Raw genomic sequence first — 22,464 nt, 5'->3', positions numbered from 1 at the left:
AATAGAGGTAAACAACTCATTGCAACTTTATTAGAATATTTTGAACGGGAAAGCGGTAGTAATGGCCCTTTATGTCTCTTAAGTGCTGTTAAGGAGATATGAGTATTGTTTATGTAAAATAATAACTATTTATATATTTATAATTAATTTATGTTTGTTTCCTAAAATATTTTGATTAAAGGAAAATATGGAAAAGTGGGCAGCGCTGTGCCGGTCAAGCTTAATCACGTGACTAAAAGTTTATTTGACACGAACTATATGTATAAAAGATGGAGTAACCAATATGTTATAACAGTTTATACATTAATTTATTTTGACCCAGCATATAAATGCAATATGTAAACAAACCGTTTGTTTATTTTTAGTTCTATTTTTTCACAAACTTAATATAATCCGTTTTTCAAGATTTGACATCATAAGCATAGTTGATGAAGCAAATGAATTAAACTCCGCTGCATTCTACAGAGAAAAGTGCCTTTAGAATGTTTAATTCATTTTTACGTAATTGCTGAAGTAAACAAATTTTAAACATCTTTAAAAAGTCCAAAATTTGAGAATACCTCTGGAACCTCGAAACCGACCAGGATAGCCATGATCCGTTTGCGTCATTTTGATTTTCTCAAAAAAGCATCCGGGACTACACTATGCAAATTTGAATATTTCTCACGGTTTTTCAGATACCCTATAGAAACAACCAAAATGGTCCACCCTCTGTACAATCACGGTTCATATTATTTTTTAAGGAACTTACTATTTTTCTGTTTATATCTGGGTTGCATATCTTGAATCGTTCTGTACGGTAAGATATGTTTATTTATATTATTTGTGTGAGTTTACTGATTGATGTTCTTAAAAAATATATTTATTATTTGAAAAGTTTTCATGATTTATTCACTGTTTTATGATTATTTTCTCTTATTCTAAGCATACCCACAACGCTGTTTCCTAATTCAATAAGAGCATCGCTTAAACACAGACATATCTTTTAACAGTAAGTTTGGTAGCAAGCCTGAATGGGATAATGTGTAAAGTTTCAACCCAAATGAAGACATATTTAGTTATCAAACACTCAAATCGTCCGTGTTAACGTGGCGTACTAAAGGTGCGGATTCGCTTGAGAAGATCATCGAACGAACTAGAGAAACACGATGCACCCTATGAGGATAAACAGTTTTTTTTCTGGATACATTAAAGGGGATCCATATTTTATAGACTAGAGAATTTGTACCGGGTGGCCAACTAAGAATGGACGCCGGCTGTATCTCAGAAACTACCTATTCTAATAAGTAAATCGACCAGGAGAAATCGCTGGAAATTATTTTCAAGGTCGAAAAATGTCCGCTAGGGGGCATTTCTCTGATATCCAATCAGAAAACAGGGGTTTTCTCAAAAATATACAGGTGAACAGGTATTTTAAATATTACTATTGTAATCATCAAGAAATGTGTAATTTTTTTGATATAAAGTATTATGCTCTGTCTCATAAAATAAAGTGGTGGCAGAAGGTTCAACTTGCTTTCATTAAAATAAGGATAACTCATCTGGTTTGGGTCAGCCGATTTAAACAAACTAGGGCTCGTTTAAAATAGCTTTTCTTTCTTAATGATCATAAGTATAAATGTTGTTTCCATATTTTTTTTCGTGGTAGCTAGAGGGCTCTGTTTGATATCATAACAGATATTGCGCTTTTGCATAAAAAAATTTAAATAGGAGGCTATATTTCTTTTGCACCGTTAAATAGAGCACAAAATTTCTTAATATCTCCCGTTAGAGAGAAGATAGAAAGTTGCGGTTTGCTCCAATATTTTGGAAATTTTGTGCTCTATTTAACGGTGCAAAAAAATATAGCCTCCTATTTAAATTTTTTATTCAAAAGCGTAATATATGTTATGATGTCAAACAGCGCCCTTTAGCTACCACAAAAAAAATTATGGAAACAAAATTTATACTGGAGATCATTAAGGAAGAAAACCTCTTTTAAACGAGCCCTAGTTTTTTAAATCGGCTAACCTAAACCAGAGTTATCCTTATTTTAATAAAAGCAAGATTAACCTTTCCCCACCACTTTATTTTATGAGATAGAGCAAAATACTCTATATAAAAAAATACAAATGTCTCGATTATTATAATAGTAATATTTAAAATACCTGCTCACCTGCATATTTTTGAGAAAAACCCTGTTTTATGATAGGCTATTAGAGAAACGCCCCCTAGCGGACATATTTCGAACTTGAAAATAATTTTCAGCGATTTCTCTTGGTCGATTTACTTATTAGAATTTTTTCCCAAAGCTATACGATAAGTAGTTTCTGAGATACAGCCAGAGTATAACAATAAATAAAATAAATAAACTTTTAGTCACATGATTAAGCTTGGCCGACACCAAGGGCCGACACAACGTTTTATATATTTTCTTTTAATCAAAATATTTTAAGAAACAAAAATAAATTAATTATAAATATTCTGTGCTGGCAAATGTTACTTTTGGGTCGCTTACATGTGTGGTAAAGGATCTTATTAAGTCGGAGTGAGAGAAATGCGACGGTGTGCTGTTGCGGCGTTGCCGGTACGCCTTTCCCTATCAGGTAAAGTAAAATCATCATCGCAAACCGCTTATATTTAAACAACTTTTTGTTCGAATAGATAACTAGATAAAATAATTATATATGTTTCTGAGCATCTGAAATGGAATTATAAGGATATCAATATAATTTTCAGCAATCGTGTAACTTTTTTATTTATAAAGATTTTCACATACTTTCTGCAAAGAAAATATAGCATAAATGTTAAGAAAGCCTTTGAAAAAACTACAATCAATTATTTTTAATAGATTTTGAGATATCGATTCATTTTGAATTCAGAGTTCTAATAGCGCGACCACTGTCGAACACCCACTCAATTCCACTTTTTTTACCAAAAATGCAAGTGTTTCTAACTTGCACTTAAAAATTTTCAAGCTATAGGGAAAATTACAACGACTCGTTACTAAATAAACAAATAAAATATCGCGAGACGTAATTAAATCGTGAAGCTGAACGCATGATGTACACCTTTCCTTAGAACTTTAACTGACTTTTTCCCTTTTTTACTGACAGAGGAACTGATTTGGTCGACCGGTGTACTGCGACAAATCTGCTATATCCCCTTCCACGCCTCTTAGCAATGTGCGCAATGTCTCGGCCTATTTCGTACGTTTGGCAACGTATTTACTGTTCTCTCTTTGTTCAGTACATTATAAACGCATTATACTCTTCTTACATACGGAAATCTTGACCCAAGATTAACCTTTGCCAGCTCTTAGTATAAAGAGTTATTTTTACATCACTAAAACTCACCTTTTTAACAGCACTTAAGAGAAATAAAGGGCAATTTCTAACGCTTTTCCGTTTAAAATATTCTAATAAATTTACGATGAGTTTTTTGCGGCTATTAAACTATTTTGTACCACTTCGCACTAAAAGAGGTTCTAAAAAGAATAATGTTCGACTGCAAGGTCTGCTAGTAAACAAGCTTAAACAACTTATTTAAACCAAATAAGTACCCATTCATTCCTCATCAAAAAATATTAAAAAAGTTCCTATAAACATGGGTATAGAAATGCATAGTTTTGGAGTTACAGGATGTTAACACTTTTAAAAATTAGTTTTTTTGTAATTATTTTAAATACGATTATTTTTTTATTTGAAATTGCTGTGGGTTGAACTAATAGTAATAATAACTAGTAGCACAGAATATCTAGCTACGCAACAGAAAAATTCTCGAAATGAAAGAGTTAAAATTGCACAAATAGAATACTAGATGGCGCGACAATATCATAATCAGAATATAATTAGAAATTTTGAACTTTCGGTTTTGGATCGATGGCTCGTCGACTGCCTTGTAGCTCGGCTAAATATGCACAGTTGCCAGATTCAAAAAGACTTGAATTGGCATCCCATTCTTTTTACTGTGTATAATTAATGCAGTATGTGTTTCTTTCTATTCTTCTTTTCTTGTTAGATACACTTATATTAATTATTCATTTGGCTATTAAAATAGTTTTAAGTATATTATTACAAAACATATACATTTTTAATATACACTAACTTATAATGTTAACTAAGAAAATAACTTTAATTACCTTTAAAATTAATAATATACAAGGCGATTGATAGTGATATTTATTAATGCTGGAACGTTAGTAATGAAATATAAGTTTAATAATAATGGAAATAATTTATTAAAATGCAATACAAAAAATGTTAACTGACTAAAAAATACTATAATAACAAATTTCTTCCATTTGCCACGTTATTTATATAGACCTAGGTAGATTTTAAAAAGTGACACAGGCACAATTAATAATAATTTAATTTTCAAGCTTAAACAACTTATTTAAACCAAAAACTTGTAATACAAAACTGTGTCAAAACGAATGACAATGTCAGGAAATAAATAAATAAATGCGGCAACTTCACATTTTTTACAGCAGAGTTACCACCTGAATCCCCAGCGGGAAATTTAAATTCCAGTTAGTCAGCCAGGCGCCGAATATGTCCCTGGTTGGCAACAATTAATTTAAAAAGCGCGCCCTCGACTACGTAATTAAAAGTTTAATTGGTATCGCTTATAGTATTTTATAAATTTATTTTAATTTGTTTTATCTCTTCTACACAATTAAAATGGATTAGAGTCTGACGTTTTTCCATAATTTAAAAATAAAAATAATTGTCCATTTCCACGATTGATTTTTGACAGCATCAGATTTACCACCTGAATCCCCAGCGCGAAATTTAAATTAAGAAAATGTATTTTCTACGAAAACTTGAAGAGATAAGTAAAAAATGGTATAATACAATTTGATAGACAATTAAATTGTGCATCTGATTCTCGTAAAATATACAGGATGTTCCATTTAAATTAAAGAAGTTGTTGCCGTTTAAAGCAAGTAATTATTTAAAATAAAATTTCTCCCCTGTCTAAGGTAGTATAATTTTTATTATTGCAGCACAAAATTTAGTAAATAGAAAAAGTTCATTACAATATTTGGGTTTAAAAAACTTAAATGCGCCTAGAGAAATGAAACATTAAAATTTTACTGTATTTTCACAAAAACGTAAATATTTCAAAAACGGTAAGATTAAAATGCGGTAAACCTTAATCAAATTTACCTTTATTTTAATCGTAGAAACTAAAAATGTAATAATATATAGGGTGTTCCACTTAAAAAATACAACTTTAATATTTTTTTATTCATTTAGGACACTCTGTATCTTGTAAAAATATTTTTAAATTGTAGCTCTAATAGTCCTTCAACGAACATAAAACTTACAATTTGTAAAAGCTAATCGTTTAGCTACAATTATTAATACTCGGTGTCGTATGTGGTGAACAACCCTGCATAATTATTGCGAATAAAATTAAAATTATTGTGAATTATAAACACACGAATATGCAGAAAATGGGTAAGGTTGGAGATGGCAATATTGCAGTGCTGCGAGGCAAATAAATTTCTGAATGAATCTGAACTAAACTGTTTTTTTTTCAACAAAATAACAATGAAAATTAAAAGGTTTTATTTAAATTGCTTTGTATGTAACTATCAATCTATGTGTGTATGTTTGTTCGGGGCAAATCTTGTAAGCTAAATTAGAACCACTCCTTTCATTGTAGGAAATTGAAATTTGGCATGTAGGTTCAGTCCCGATGACAATACAATTTTTTGGAAGGCATGACCCGAATTTTTGACAGATGTCAAAATGGCGGCCAAAATGGCTGCATTTTTGAGGTTTCTGATTTTTTAAAATTCTATTTATGAATGGATCGAGTTGAAATTATATATATATAGGTATATTGTCGGTATATACATATGAAAAAAAATATATAGGCGGCCATCTTGAAAAAATGACAGTTTAATGACATGTCAAAATTTCAAAGTCAACCTATTATGATAAAAATCGATATATTGGACTTACCCCATAGTCGGTTTTCATTTTATTTGTCTCACATTTGAACTATGAAATTTGACAGCTGTGTCTCTTTTTTTAATGCAAATCGATATACATATTATTAGGATGCCCATAGGAAGTTATTTAAGAAAATAAATTGAGTTTAAGTGTGTGGCATAGACTAAAGTCACGTACTAGAGATAGATTGGACACTGATATAAAACAAATGGGTCCGTCATTTAGAGCCACCTGGTAATCCGGAAGAAACTAATGGAGAGTTTTGGCGTAACATAATTTTAGCGTTCCGTTATTTATTAACGCTAACTAAAACGGTAACGTTATTCAAGCGCAAAATTATTCCTTGTAAAATATAAAATAATAAATATATAGTTTTTTACTACATTTTATGTTTTATTAGATCATTAGAAGTGTAAAATAATTAAAACAAAATTAAAATTATGAATACATAGGTACATTTTAAACACCAACAATAGATCACATAGCGCCTATTTTTTTTTTTTAATTTAACAACTAAATTATAATATACATAGTAAACATATTATAGACTACTAATTAACTGTACTACTAAAAATACTATATATTACCAACTATGTACTTACTTATTTTTGATTTATTTTTTTATTTGGTTCATAAATTTATCATTTCTAAATTGTCAAAATGACTTTAATAAAAAAGTTTAGTATCTAACACGAAAATGATGATCGGCTGTAAATATCAGAACGCACAAACCAATAAAAACACAAACTATAAATACAAATCACTGAACTTTCCTACAAATCAGGAATATCTGAATTAATAATTATTTAAATAATGATTTAAAAATAACTTGACGGATCACCAACATTTTGTCAACTAAACAAAAACTAGACCATAGACAGTACTTAACATAGAGATTGTCATGTCATCTTCATATATAAATTAGAAACCTGTACTTTAATATCTTTTGCGCCGTCTGGCGATGCGGAAGAAACTATATTTGTAATTCTATAAAATTACCATTGAGTGTCTAGGGCATGGTGTGTGGCGTGTGTGAGTTCGAGAGCTGTCAAAGTTGACAGCTGTTACTGTTAAAATTTTGGTGTTCCGGGGTTTTTGTAGTCCTCGATTATAATATATTAAGGTCATAAAGACTGAGAAACCAGCATAACTAAAAAGTAAAAAATAAATAAAAAAAAAACTTTTTTAAAACAAGCTTTATTTAAATACACTAAAAAGAAAAAAATAAACTTTTTCTTTAAAACTTTTATTATGAACTTTTAACGTCATTACACAATTTTAATATTATATATAAGCTTGTCGCGAGATTTCTCTACATCGATAAACAAGTAAATTAAATTACTGGATCAAATACATACCAGTAAGTACACAATTTTGACATACCATATTTTCAATGCATTAAAACCGAGATTAAAACTAACAAAATTTTGGTACGTTTACATCCACAAATTGTCTGAGTTGTTAATGCTTGTCAGTGTACAAAGCTAAAAAATACTCATCTCCTAGACTATTAGATGTGTTTTGATTGATGAGTGACATAAATAATATACCTGATACCTGAAGTATATACAATATACATGACAATCTAAAACCTGGGTCTACCCTGTCTCATTTTGAAAGTTTTTGTTATGATAGACCACTAGACCAGGAATTACAAGTTGTCGTACCAGATTTTTATGTGTGCAACTGTAGATTCAAATCTCGCGACAAGCTTTTATATAATATTAAAATTGTATAATGACGTTTATAAGTTCATAATTAAAGTTTTAAAGAAAAAGCTGTATTTTTTCTTTTTAGTGTATTTAAATAAAGCTTGTTTTTAAAAAAGTTATTTTTTCTTAAAATGTATTAAAAATATTAACTCGTGGACCTGTTTCTCAGGTGGAACCGAGGGTGGAACTGTGCTACTAGTTAAAATACATGCAGTTACTTAACACTAAGAGACACTTTGTAGATTTTCCTTAGATTAATGGCATTTAATAATTTATGTTCCCTTCAATAATACAATGTTGGAGAGTGTCTCTGTATTTTACGGTTCAGACCACTCAAAACTACCAAAATCATAGTTTAAATCGTCGGTGTACCGTCTTAAGTGAACTAAGGTATGCTAAATCGCTCTGCTCGACTATACCAATCACATTTCAGCCCTGCTTCTGTCGCATATGATCGTATTTTAGCCCCAGGGAGAGTCCCGGTAAAGTTGGGGATGAGGGAGGAGCCCTTAAACTGCCTCTAATGCAAAATCGATGAGTTGGCGACTTGCCGTTAGGGAGATAGAGAACATAGACTCTTTGACCGGCATGTTCCATTCTCTGCAGCTAGGAAAAGTTCATTTTATTTGGCTCAAGTAGATGTGGGGATAGAGAATCACTGCTTGTTTAAAATGAAACTCTCTTTCGTCGTTGGTCGATATTTTTTGCGGTTTTAAAATCTTAAACTGGATGTATAATAAACGTATGTAAACTGGATAAATGGATCTCTGGATGTATTTAAGTTTTCTAAAAAATCTATTGCAAAAATATGAAATTTTGGGGCGGTATTTTTTGAAAATGGGAAAATTATTATTACAGTGTTATTTTCTATTTGCTTAGGTAGACTTTGAGCCAAAAGTGCAACCCTGTATTGACATTAAATGGTCAGCTGCCTGTCCAAACGTAGTTGCTCCCATAGGATATGTGGTAAGTCGATTTTTATTTCTTAAATTGAAACATAAATTATTTAGCATAATAAGCAGTAATTCTCCACTAGAACAGCCCCTAATATACAGGGTGTTCCAGAAATAAGTGCAAGTATTTTAACTGGTAGTATATTTCAACCCCAGAAACACGCCTAGTAAATTCGGAATTTTTTAACAATTTTTTTAGTATTTTTTTTAGTTTTTATTTAAAAAAAATAATTTCTTTATAATCTGACAACATAGGTAGTAGACTAAATTTACAAGAAAGAAAATCCAGAAAAGATCCAGTAGTTTTCAAAATTTTAGCAAAAAATCTTTCTTTTTGGAAATTTTCAAAGTGAATTAACTCCGTTATTTTGGACTTATTTGAAAAACGATAAACAGAAAATAGGTTTCTTTTATCAAGATCTACCCCTTAAAATACTTGCACTTATTTCTGGGACACACTGTATAACCCCCAGTATAACTGGTTCACAAATTTATATTGTATATCCATTATATTTTGTAGCTCTATAAACACATTCATATGCAAAAAAATTGTTACATTTTTTTTAACTTTTAGCCCTATTTTCATTATTTTTTTAGCAAATTGTATAATATAAATTTATCAACTTTAATTCATTAACTCAGTTTTTTTATATACTTTGGTATTTGGCTTATTATACAGGGTTAATTGAAGGGTTGTTTTTTAACATAAATTTAAAACACCCTTTGCAATAATTTTGTGAGTAATTTTTCCTAAAACATTATTTTTCGACCAAAACCATGTCTCCTAGCATTTTGTTTTTTGACTCATGTTAACACATGCCTTGGTTAATTTTTATGAACTGGCCACCAACAATTTGCAATTTTTTTAACTGTTATGATGTTATTTTTTAATATCACGAGGTGGATTTGGTGATTATTTTCTAATGTCATATTGTCATTAATTAGTATTCTATAATAAAATTTAAAAAACGTTAAAAAGTAACGGTACAGGCTTGGTTTTAATAAATATTAGTATAAAACTAACAACCAAGGATATTAAATAAAAAATAACTATAATAAATAAGTAAACAAACAAAAAAAAACTTGTAAAAAATACTATAATACTTTGTATTGCCTCCCCCGATTGATAACTGTCTATAGACGTCGCACAGTGTTGCATTAGGATAGGGAATAAAGGACAAAAATAGTATTGTTCTTAATACTTGAAAACAAATGATTTATTTATGTTAAACTTAAATATTTAATTTTTTAACGCTACTGCCAGGTATTTATTTCAATACATAGGGTGTGAATTTTAAAATTTCTTAGTAAAATATATATTCTAAAAGATGAAATTAAATATAATATACAAAATACAGTTGTCTTTGAGTACATGACTACAATTCAACTAAAAAAACTAATTTAATCAAAAAAATAACAGGGGGTTAAATACTAAAAGGTACAGGGTGATTATTTATAATGCCTCTCTTTAACATTGCTATAAATTTTATGCTTCAAAAAACTACATAATTATAAGTATAAAAAATGTCTATACCTATGTGGCTATAAGTATGATTTATCACTATATTATAATTAGGGTAATTAGTATAGTTTTCACAGATTGTAAAAGAAAAAAAAAGAAAGATTATACAGGGTAGATCAAAAAGTAACTTTAAATATGCTCTTTTTTAGTTTTTACCATCGACACTCAAAGGTAATAACAGGTAACATACCTACCAGAAATAGATTATAAAATAACCATCATAACTACCATAAATAGATTATAAAATAACCATCATAACTACCATAAATATAAGAACTATCATACCCCGTTGGCAAGCAAACCTTTGGGTCGGCGTTTACATGTATAGGAGTGAGTGGTTATGGCAATCTAGTAAGTCGGAGTGAGCAAAAATACGAGGTATTTATTACATAACTACTTAATCTGACGCTACATTCCATGCGCTTGGAAAATACTCGCCTTCTGTCTTTATTCAGTACATCTTATTTTACTAAGCGTGTTGACCGTACTCTTGGTACACATGAAAACCGGCACCCAAGACCAGAAATGCCGACCCTTAGTATAATTACCATAAATAAAGTATAAAATCGTCATATAAAAATTTGAATTTTTACTAGAATCGACTGGAATGCTGCAAATATATTGCGTTATGTTTTACCATTGTTCTTCAAGGGCCAAGCGAATATTGATAATTTTAGCCATCTTCGACAAGATCAATGAGTTTTGCATAATTTTCGTTACTAAGAACAATATTCAATCGTACAAAACAAATGATCACCAAAGCCACCTCGTCATTATAAATAATAACATCAAAAAGTAACATTAATTGAAAAAATTGAAAAATGTATGTGGCAAGCTCATTTTGCCATTAAAATTTAACCAAGGCATATTGTTGACATGAGCCAGAAAACAAAATATTCAGGAGATACGGTTCTGAACGAAAAATAATGTTTTAGGAAAATTTGCTCACGAAATTATTGCAGAGGGTGTTTTAAATATAGGGTATAAAACAACTCTTTGATTAACCCTGTATAATAAGCCTAATGCTAAAGTTTATAATAAAATGAATTTACGAATTAAAGTAGATATACAGGGTTGTTCACCACATACGACACGGAGTATTGTAGCTAAACAATGAGATTTTTACAAATTGTAAGTTTTGGGTTCGATGAAGGACTATTAGAGGTACAATTTAAAAATAATTTTACAAGATACAGAGTGTCCCAAATAAGTAAAAAATATCAAAGTTGTATTTTTTTTAACGGAACACTCTGTATATTATTACATTTTTAGTTTCTACGATTAAAATAAAGGTAAATTTGATTAAGATTTATTATACTTAAACCTTACCGTTTTTGAAATATTTTCAATTTTGTGAAATTGCAGTAAAAATTTTAAGGCTTCATTTCTCCGAGGGTATCAAAGTTTTTAATACTAAATATTTACTGAAGTTTATTTACTGATCAGTTATTGTGTTGCAATAATAAAAATAATACTACCTTATACAGAGTGTCTAAAAATTTATTTTAAATAATTGTTAGCTTCAAACGGCAATAACTTGTTTAATTTAAATAGAACACCCTGTATATTTTACGAGAATCAGATGCACAATTTAATTGTCTATCAAATTATATTATACCATTTTTTACCTATTTCTTTAAGTTTCCGTAGAAAATGCATTTTCTTGTAATTTAGAACTTATTTATCAATATAACCATGGACTATTGACATTTTAGATTATTTTTAAAGATGTACAAAATTTTTAAAGTGTACAGATACTAATATTGTCGATATAATTCGTTTATTTCATTAAAAAAATAAAAAAAAACTGTTTAAATATTTGTTAAAGAGGACAAATTAATATGATTCCAGTATTCAAACTACATTAACTGACTGTGTGCGTTGATTAATAATAATTGCTCCAAATGCTAAAAAACTGAATTTTGTATGGGCATTAGACAGTGTGAAAAAAAGTAACACCTTAAAAATGATATTTCATTTTTTAATAAATGCATATTTATAACAACAGAGACTTTAATTTGATAACTTATTATTATATTGATTTCTGGCTCAAATCCACATTTATTTATAATAATTTTTTAACAAACACAATTAAGTATGTAATTAATTAGTATATGGGCGGAAATAATGGTGTTATATTTAATTAATGGTATACTCTTTTATAAAGATTTAAATAGTTTTCTTTTTGCATACAAATGGACTAGTAATATTATCGTTTTGCTAAAAACGATAATATTACTAGTCTGCACATTTTGTACATTTGTTGCTTTAAAAACAATCTAAAATGTCAATATTCCATGGATATATTGATAAATGAAGTCTAAATTATAAGAAAATGCATTTTCTACGAAAACTTGAAGGGATAAGTAAAAAATGGTATAATACAATTTGATAGACAATTTAATTGTACATCTGATTCTCCTAAAATATACAGGGCATTCCATTTAAATTAAAGAAGTTATTGCCGTTTGAAGCTAATAATTATTTAAAATAAATTTTTAGACACTCTGTATAAGATTATTTAAGAAGTATTATTTTTATTATTGCAACACAATAACCGAACAATAAATAAACTTCATTTAATATTTAGTATTAAAAACATTGATACCCTTGGAGAAATGAAGCTTTAAAATTTTTACTGCAATTTCACAAAATTGAAAATATTTCACAAACGGTAAGGTTTAAGTATAATAAACCTTAATCAAATTTACCTTTATTTTAATCGTAGAAACTAAAAATGTAATAATATACATAGTGTTCCATTTAAAAAAATACAACTTTGATATTTTCATTTATTTGGGACACTCTGTATCTTGTAAAAATATTTTTAAATTGTAGCTCTAATAGTCCTTCAACGAACCCCAAAATTACAATTTGTAAAAATCTCATCGTTTAGCTAAAATACTCCGTGTCGTATGTGGTGAACAACTCTCTAGGTATATGTATTTATATACAGTTTGCTCAAAAATCAAGGAAATAGGACTAAATATAAAAATACACTAGCGTGTACCAGCGACTTCGTTCGCGTTAATCATTTGTAATGGTGATGATAAAGCAAAGCAAGAATTTCCATTAACATACAAACCGGATAAAATTTTCTCACATTTATGTCAGCATGAGAAAAAACAATATGGCGATATTATTATATAACTTGGTAATATTTGAGGGGTAGTTTCATCTCGTTGGAATTTGACTTTCGAAAAATCCGTTTGCCAAAAATAAGCTTTGTACGTCAAACAGTTTAAGCAGAATCGTGGTTAAGAAATTACCCAACTTTTTGGAACACCCTGTATGATTTTTTAGAAAATTTCAAAATATGTAAAAAAACAAATAAATTATGCTTGTCCAAGCATTTTCCCGAAAGACTAACCGTTTTTTAAATAACAAATATTGTGATATTTGAGGGGCGTTTTCACCCTCTTGGAATTTGAGATTCGAGAAACCCCTCCTTATCGAACCTCTACACCCCACAGTCAATCCGTTTGCCAAAAATCAGCTTTAAACGTCAAGCAGTTTAAGCAGAATCGTGATTACTCAATGGTCATATTTTATGAAACACCCTGTATAAATTTATAAAAAATCTTAAAGTATATAAAACAACAAAATAAAATATACGTGTTTAAGAGTTTTTCCGAAAAACTCAACGGTTTGTAAATAAAAAATATTTTAATATTTGAGGGATAGTTTCACTCCCTAAGAATTCGAGTTTCAACAAATCCGTTCTTATCGAACCTCTATACCCTAAAGTCAATCCGTTTTCCAAAAATCAGCTTTTTACGTCAAGCGCTTTAAGCAGGATCGTGATTAATCAATGACCAGATTTTTCGAAACACCCTGTACACATTGTTAAAAAACCTTAAAATATGTAAAAAAACAAAATAAAATATACATGTTTAAGCGTTTTTTCGGAAACTTGACCGTTTTTTAAATAAAAAATATTGTAATATTTGAGGGGTGGTTTCACCCTCTTGGAACTGGAATTTCGAAAAATCCCTTCCTATCGAACCTCTACACCCTAGAATCAACCTGTATGCCAAAATTGAGCTTCTTACGTTGAGTGGTGTGAGCAGGATCGTGATTAATCAGTATGTCAGTCACTAAAGGATTTTATATATTAGTATAGATTTCTTGACTAAACATTTTTCCATTGCGTTTTTTTGCATCTGAGTGTATAAGCTTTAATTAAACTCTGGTATACGTTCCGCTCAAAATTAATTAATTTAGTTTGTTTTTAAACCGACTCTAACGAAGTATAAACTTACAGAATATGCGTTTCGCTAGTGGTGAAATAGCTTAAAAATCCTAGGTCAATTTTGAGCTGGCCGTTGTAAAATTAATTTTTAATGTTTCTGGTTGAATGTTTATTCTGTGTGATATTTGTTTTTACCAGAGAGAAATTATCTTTACTGTAGTATAACATAAACGGGGTCTTTCAAGAGCCAAATTTATGGCAAACTGTATAAGAAATGTATTTAAATATATTAAATTAAGGATCTACGTTGTGTTATTTTTTATAGACACACCGTAGATGAGTCTGTCAATAGCAAAATTAAGGTCATAAAACAGCTTAAAAACAACAAATCAGCTGGCTGTGACGCGATTCCGGCGGAAATCTATAAGTGTGCAAGTAAAGAACTTATTGGTCATCTTAAGGCTCTCTTCGATGTCATATGGGAAAGCGGAGAGGTACCTCAGGTCTTTTGCAACGCGAGTATAGTGAATATATTTAAGAAGAAAGGAAGTGCATCAGACTGCGGACATTACCGGGGAATTTTACTACTGGCTATCGGAGGAAAAATTCTTACAAAATTACGTCAAACCGCATGCACCCACATAATAGAAAAAATCCTTCCAGAATCGTAAACGGGTTTTCACAGTCGTGAAAAAAAACTTGCCACAAACTTGCAGTGTACCGAGGAATAATAATCCTCGCCATCTTATATTGAAGCGAAACCTAGATGCTGTACGGCCGACACAGGAACGCATTAAACAAGTGGCAACACCTTAGACAACTCTTAAGAATCAAAAGGTTCCATCATGTCTCAAACGTATCGATCCTTGAAAAAGCTAACTGCGGGAGTATTGAAGTCATGGTTACAAAATTCCGCTTAAGATGGGCTGCAGAATGCAAGAAAAACGCATACCAAAATCTCTGCTTTACGGTGAGCTTGTAGACGGTAAGAGGAGAAAAGAAACAAGAATATTTTCCACGAAAACTTAAAGGGGATTGATTAACATGAAGAATGAGTGGAAAGAAGCAATTCATAATAGAACGCAATGGAGTAGAATTGTAAACTTAGTTAACAGCGACAACAAAAAAGTAAAGAGGCAACAAAGCAACGAGATTTTTGAATGTCCGGAGTGCGGTAAACAGATAACATCACGTATCGGGCGGGCTTTTCAGTCACAGAGAAGCTCATGAAAGAAAACGCCTTGCGTGACCATTTTCTGATGCGTGTCAAATACTCGTCAGCGAATGTATGTATGTAAGGAAATATAAATATATATGGTTTTTTTAATATGTATGACGATTGTAGCAATTAGAGCAAACCTGGTAACCATGATGAGTAGAGGAGTTCGGACAATCTAAGGTTGAGTGTACCAAATGGTCAACGAATAGCATCTACTTTTTCTTTGGGATATACCAGTTTATCTTCTAGCAGTACCTTTTCAGTACTTTTTAGTACTTTTTCCAACTACTCCCATTCCGGATTTGTTTATGTAAAATAAAATTGATTATGTATTGTCCGTTGGGTAAATGAAACACCTAATAGCTTTACTATTATTTATTACTATTACTTATTTAATAAAATGAAAATAAGGCCGTACTTAGGCTGAAATTCACAAAGGGAATATCCCCATATCGTGGTATATTATATTTAAACCATAACCACATTCAAAACCGAAGGGGATGTTATTAAACTACTCAAAACAATTATCGAATATTGTAGTTAGTAGTTGCAACTAGTAGTTAACAGTTATCACTCGCAGATGCTAAGGCCCTATGGGCGGGGGGCTACATAGCTAACAGTTGACAGTTGAGCTAATATTTTCAATAGAATATTCTTCCAGTTACTGTTGAAAAATATTAATATATTCATAAATGGCTTTAAAAATATTTAAAGAAACTTCAAGAGAATTTTTTATTACCATTTTAATTCAAATATAGACTTACTCTTAATTGAGTAATGCAAAACATAAAACATTTTTTAGTATTGAAACTGAAAGAATTTCGAACTTCCATTGTCTTTATTTAACTGGAAAGTAAGAATTGTGCAGACAGCACCTCAAGAGTTCCATCACTCCCCTAAAAGGCAGCGAAGTTCTTTCACAAAATGTTATGTCTGCCCTCAATTCTCAATGTCTAACGATTCCTCCAAGGAGACGTTAGTATACCGGGTGCGTCTCAAAAGTGGCTCACCCCTAAAACTTGTTTATTTTTTAAGATAAAAACGAGATTTAGTATGTTAGTATATGGCATAAATTAGGATTGATTGGCATATTCAATTGTTTTTGGTCACTTTTCGTTTTACCGAAAATGACTACAACTTTTGATTTTTAAATAGAACCACCGCATTTTTTACTTTATTTGATAGATAATGACCCAATAGAATGACATATCATTTTTGACATTTTCTCATATGGTTTATTTGAAATTGTAACATGCGGTATATAACGGCAATTTAACGCGAAATACCAAGTGAGTGGTACCAAATTAATGAGCCACATTAGTTCCATTTGAAAAAAATGATTAAAAATACGATTTGGGCATTTTTAAACGACTAGGACAAGGCATGAGAAACATTAGACGATCAAATCTATTTTTTTGCCTTCTTGATTAAAAATTAGTCTTTTTAACATAGTCAGGGCATCTTAGTTTGAAACTTGAATCTATCAATAGACAACTTCAGGGTTAACTGCATTCAGCTTCTTCACTGGTAAATGCCTGGCTGTAGTATAAAAGCTCGGTAGTTTTAGGAATTAGATTAGTTGTACATTTGATAACAATCCATCTGACCGAAACGTTGTGTAAATCAAAATAAATAAGACAATGGGAGTCCTTGTGAATGAACTGAATCATTGTCTACCACATTTAAAGAAACATTTTTAGTGCCACTGAATCTGGCAAATATAACTGAAAAAAAATATACGACGTTTTATTTTAAACAGGAGAGTTATTTATAGTTTTGGAAGGGGCGTACAAATCTGCGATACGATCGTTTCATTCTACTCAACAAGAACAACAAACCGAGGGAGTTTTTATTTTGTTGTTTTCTTATCTTGAACTCCCACGGGAAATGACAACTGAGAAAAATAAGCAAACAAGACGCGAGATCATATACTTATAAACTCTATACAGATTATCGCCTATCCTTGCAATGTGTTGGAGTTGAAGCCGAGTTACAGACAACTTGATAACCTGTCGATGTATATTTCACATAAGTTCGTCAGTTAGGTAGACACTGGCGCAATAGCGCAATTCCAAAATTCCGGATATCGATTAGCCCTTACTCTGAGGACTAGCCAATTTGTTGAACGGGAGCGCAAACGAAAGCCCTACGAAGTTGGATGAAACCGTACCAATAAACAGCTGGTGCTAGCGTCCAATCTCATATTGGTCTAGTTATCTGATTGATAATTCAAAATTCAGGCTTGCGCATTACGCTTGAGCATGCCTAACTGAGCGACTTATGCAAATTCCTTATTTATTTACCCACCGGCTCATCTTCATAGAATACAGTTTGGAGTCGATATAGTTACTTTATAAATATATGCGCGAGATTCTAGTCTGTTATCTACTCTCGCTCCTTAATCAAATCTGCCGGAAAAGAACGCTGTGGGCGTTTCCACAAAACAAAAGTGTATAATATGTTAAAAGATTGCGAAGAAAAATATTTAATTTTTAACTCAAAAATATACTCACTTCTAATTGTCTTTATAATGCAAAACATAGAGCATTTTTTAGTGCCATTGAATTTGGCAAAATTACCGGACAAGAAATGCACTACAATTTATTTTAATCTTACTTTTGGAAGGGTTGTATAAATCCGAGATACGATCGTTTCATTCTATCTCAACAAGTACAGCAAACCGGGGGAGTTTATATTTTGTTGTTTTTTTTTATCTTGAACTCCCACAAAGAGAGATGACAACTGAGGAATATAAACAAATAACGAGACGCAAGATTCCAGTCTTTTATCTACTCCCGCCTCTTAATCAAATCTGCCGGAAAAGAACGCTGAGGGCGTTCCCACTTTTAAACTTTTTCGCAGAGACAAAATGTTTATAGAGTTGCGTTCTATCTCGATGCATAATACCGAGATAGTGCGCAAAAATGAAAAATATTATAAGTAACGATCTAGGATGAAAGTTCTTTTCAATTTGACTTATATTACGAAACAAATAATTACAAGTTGATCTATGCCTATTATTTTATTTGTAATTAATATAATGCAATATATAAAATACAAATAATACTAATATCAATGATTATGTCAATATTTTGTTAACTGTAAATAAAGTTATTGTCTACATCACTAACCTCAGAAATTCTCAACTATCATTTTCAGTACGTGCTCGACTCTTGAAATTCACCCCTATCACGTTTGTAACTAAATATCCGTTTACAAAGTATTTTGGGGTTACTTTTAATCATCCCTAAGGTAAGTCTTGATCAACTATCATTTTTGAACTTGCGAAGCCCCGTGCTAATCCGATGGACGGTATCATGTTGTTTTATACAGGGGAACCACAGCATGTGATATTTTATGGCTGTTTTGAGATATACCGAGATGTCAGAACCAAAAGTACTGTGTAGACTTTTGAGTGATTCACCACTTAGGGAGAGGCAAATACACTAAGTACACCCTCTCAATGATCTGGCCTTGAGTTGTCTCGACGAGTGTGTACCACCGGTAGAACATTTATCATTCCCGCTTGTTGATAGATTTCCCTCTTCCTAGTTCGCGTTTGAGTGTTTTAAGAACTCTGTAATTTAAGTATACGTCTCGAATCTAAAGAGAGAGAATCTCTCGAATCTCGAAGAGTCTTGAATCTAAAGAAATATATTTATTTTTAAAGACGAGTTTTTTTTAGTACCCATAAAATTGCTTTAAAAATATGTGCATAAACAAGAATTAGAATTTTAACAAAAAGTGCCTCGTATGGTAAAAGATTGCGAAGAAAAATATTTAATTTTCAATTCAAAAATATACTCACCTTTAATTATTGTCTTTATAATGCAAAACATAGAGCATTTTTTAGTGCCACTAAATCTGGCAAAATTACCGGACAAAAAATACACTACAATTTTTTTAATCCTAATTTTGGGAGGGTTGTATAAATCCGAGATACGATCGCTTCATTCTATCTCAACAAGGACAGCAAACCGGAGGAGTTTATATTTTGTTGTTTTCTTATCTTGAACTCCCACAAAGGGAGATGACAACTGAGGAAAATAAACAAATAACGAGACGCGAAATTCTAGTCTGTTATCTACTCCCGCCCCTTAATCAAATCTGCCGGAAAACAACGCCGGAAGCGTTTCCACTTTTAAACTTTTTGCAGAAACAATTTTTTCTTAGACTTGCGTTCTATCTCGATGCATATACCGAGATAGTGCGCAAAAAATGAAAAATAATATAAGTAACGATCTAGGATAAAAGTTCTTTTCAATTTGACTTACATTAGGGATCATACACTAAAAAGTAATGGAATAAAACAAATAATTGCAAGTTGATCTATGCCTATTATTTTATTTGTAATTATATAATGCAATATATAAAATACAAACACTAATATCAATGTTTATGTCAATATTTTGTTAACTGTAAACAAAATTATCGACTGTATCACTAACCTCAGAAATTCTCAACTAACATTTTCAGTACGTGCTCGACCCCTATCTGAAATGATAATTCACCCCTATCACGCTTACAACTAAATATCCGTTTACAAAATAATTTGGGGTTATTTTTAATCATCCTTAGTCTTGATCAACTACCATTTTTGAACTTGCGAAACCCTGTCCTAATCCGATGGACGTTATCATATTGTTTTATATAGTGGAGCCACAAGATTTGAAATTTATAGCTGTTTTGAGATATACCGAGATGCGAGAACCAAGAGTAATGTGTAGACTTTTGGGTGATTCACCAATTAACGCTCCCTTCGATTCGTACTGGGACTCGCCACTAGACCGAGCATTTCGAGGGCGAGGCAAATACACTAAGTACACCCTCTCAATGGTCTGGCCTTGAGTTGTCTCGACGAGTGTGCACTATACCGGCAGAACATTTATCATTCCCGCTTGTTGATAGATTTCCCCATTCCTAATTTTCGCGTTTGAGTATTTTAAAAACTCTGTAATTTAAGTATACGGTGTTTTAAAACTGAATGTCTTGAATTTAAAAAAAATATATTTATTTTTAAAGGGAATGTTCTTTATAGTACCCATAAAATTGCTTTAAGAATATGTGCATAAACAAAAATTAGAATTTTAACAAAAAGTGTATCATATGTTAAAAGATTGCGAAGAAAAATATTTAATTTTTAATTCAAAAATATACTCACTTCTAATTGTCTTTATAATGCAAAACATAGAGCATTTTTTAATGCCACGGAATTTGGCAAAATTACGGGACAAGAAATGCACTACAATTTATTTTAATCTTACTTTTGGAAGGGGTGTATAAATCCAAGATAAGATCGTTTCATTCTATCTCAACAAGAACAGCAAACCGGGAGAGTTTATATTTTGTTGTTTTCGTATCTTGAACTCCCACAAAGGGAGATGACAACTGAGGAAAATAAACAAATAACGAGACGCGAGATTCTGGTCTGTTATCTACTCCCGCCTCTTAATCAAATCTGCCGGAAAAGAACGCTGAGGGTGTTTCCACTTTTAAACTTTTTCGCAGAGACAAAATTTTCATAGAGTTGCGTTCTATCTCGATGCATATACCGAGATGTGCAAAAAATTAAAAATAATATAAGTAACGATCTAGGATGAAAGTTCCTTTCAATTTGACGTACATTGCGAATCATACACTAAGAAGTAATGGAATAAAACAAATAATTGCAAGTTGATATATGCCTATTATTTTATTTGTAATTAATATAATGTAATATATAAAATACAAATAATACTAATATCAATGATTATGTCAGTATTTTATTAACTGTAAATAAAGTTATCGACTCCATCACTAACCTCAGAAATTCTCAGCTATCATTTTCAGTACGTGCTTGACTCTTGAAATTCACTATCACGTTTACAACTAAATCTCCGTTTACAAAGTATTTTGGGGTTATTTTTAATAATTACTAAGGTAAGTCTTGATCAACTACTGTTTTTGAACTTGCAAAACCCTGTACTAATCCGATGGACGTTATCATATTGTTTTATAGAGGGGAGCCAATCTTAATTTTGGAAGGGTTGTATAAATTCGAGATACGATCGTTTGTTTCTATCTCAACAAGAACAGCAAACCGGGGGTGTTTATATTTTGTTGTTTTCTTATCTTGAACTCCCACAAAGGGAGATGACAACTGAGGAAAATAAACAAATAACGAGACGCGAGATTCTAGTCTTTTATCTACTCCCGTCTCTTAATCAAATCTGCCGGAAAAGAACGCTGAGGGCGTTCCTACTTTCAAACTTTTTCGCAGAGACAAAATTTTCATAGAGTTGCGTTCTCTCTCGATGCATATATCGAGTAGTGCGCAAGAAAATTAAAAATAATATAAGTAACGATTTAGAATGAAAGTTCTTTTCAATTTGCCTAGCATTAAGAATCAACCATTAATAGTCTAAGATCCGGCTGCAGGATTATTACACTCATCGCATTTTTAATCAAAATCTATTTTTTACGTATATTTATAAATTCTCCTATTCATACATTTTTAACAGGGTGCCTATCAAAAAGTTGCCGCAACCATGTTTAATTAATAATAATAATAACTGATTTTGGAGACGACGTTACGCTTTTAAAATTTTTAGCATGATGTTATAAGGGTGCCTATCAAAAAGTTGCCGCAAATAGGGGTTGCCACGGTTCAAAATCTTACGTACGGGCCCGGCAACAGTGCGTCGGGCATCTGTAGCTCCTGTAATAAAAAACTTAAGAATTTTAGATAAGTGCCAACCTAAAATCAGTGTTAGGATGTATTTCAGAAAAATACTTCCGCCCCTTAATAAAATCTACCAGAAAATAACGCTGAGAGCGTTTCCGCTTTTAAACTTTTTTGCAGAGACAAATTTTTCGTAGACTTGCGCTCTATCTCGATATATTGAGATAGTGCGCAAAAAATTAAAAATAATATAAGTAACG

The 22,464-nt window shown here is 31.1% G+C and overlaps 1 protein-coding gene across 3 annotated transcripts in view; it reads left to right on the top strand.

Annotated features, from left to right (window-relative positions):
* The window catches only part of LOC115875802, a 165,754-nt gene that overhangs the window by 98,446 nt on the left and 44,844 nt on the right, over positions 1-22,464 (top strand). For all 3 annotated transcript variants that reach the window (XM_030891314.1, XM_030891313.1, XM_030891312.1), the window contains exon 4: positions 8,537-8,623. In XM_030891314.1, coding sequence (XP_030747174.1) covers positions 8,537-8,623 — 87 coding nt within the window. The remainder of the gene's footprint in view (positions 1-8,536; positions 8,624-22,464) is intronic.

This window comes from Sitophilus oryzae, unplaced genomic scaffold (assembly GCF_002938485.1).
Source record: "Sitophilus oryzae breed Bouriz unplaced genomic scaffold, Soryzae_2.0 scaffold_1396_pilon_pilon, whole genome shotgun sequence".
In the NCBI taxonomy this organism is placed as follows: Eukaryota; Metazoa; Arthropoda; class Insecta; order Coleoptera; family Curculionidae; genus Sitophilus; species Sitophilus oryzae.
This window is presented reverse-complemented; position numbering and strand designations above follow the sequence as displayed.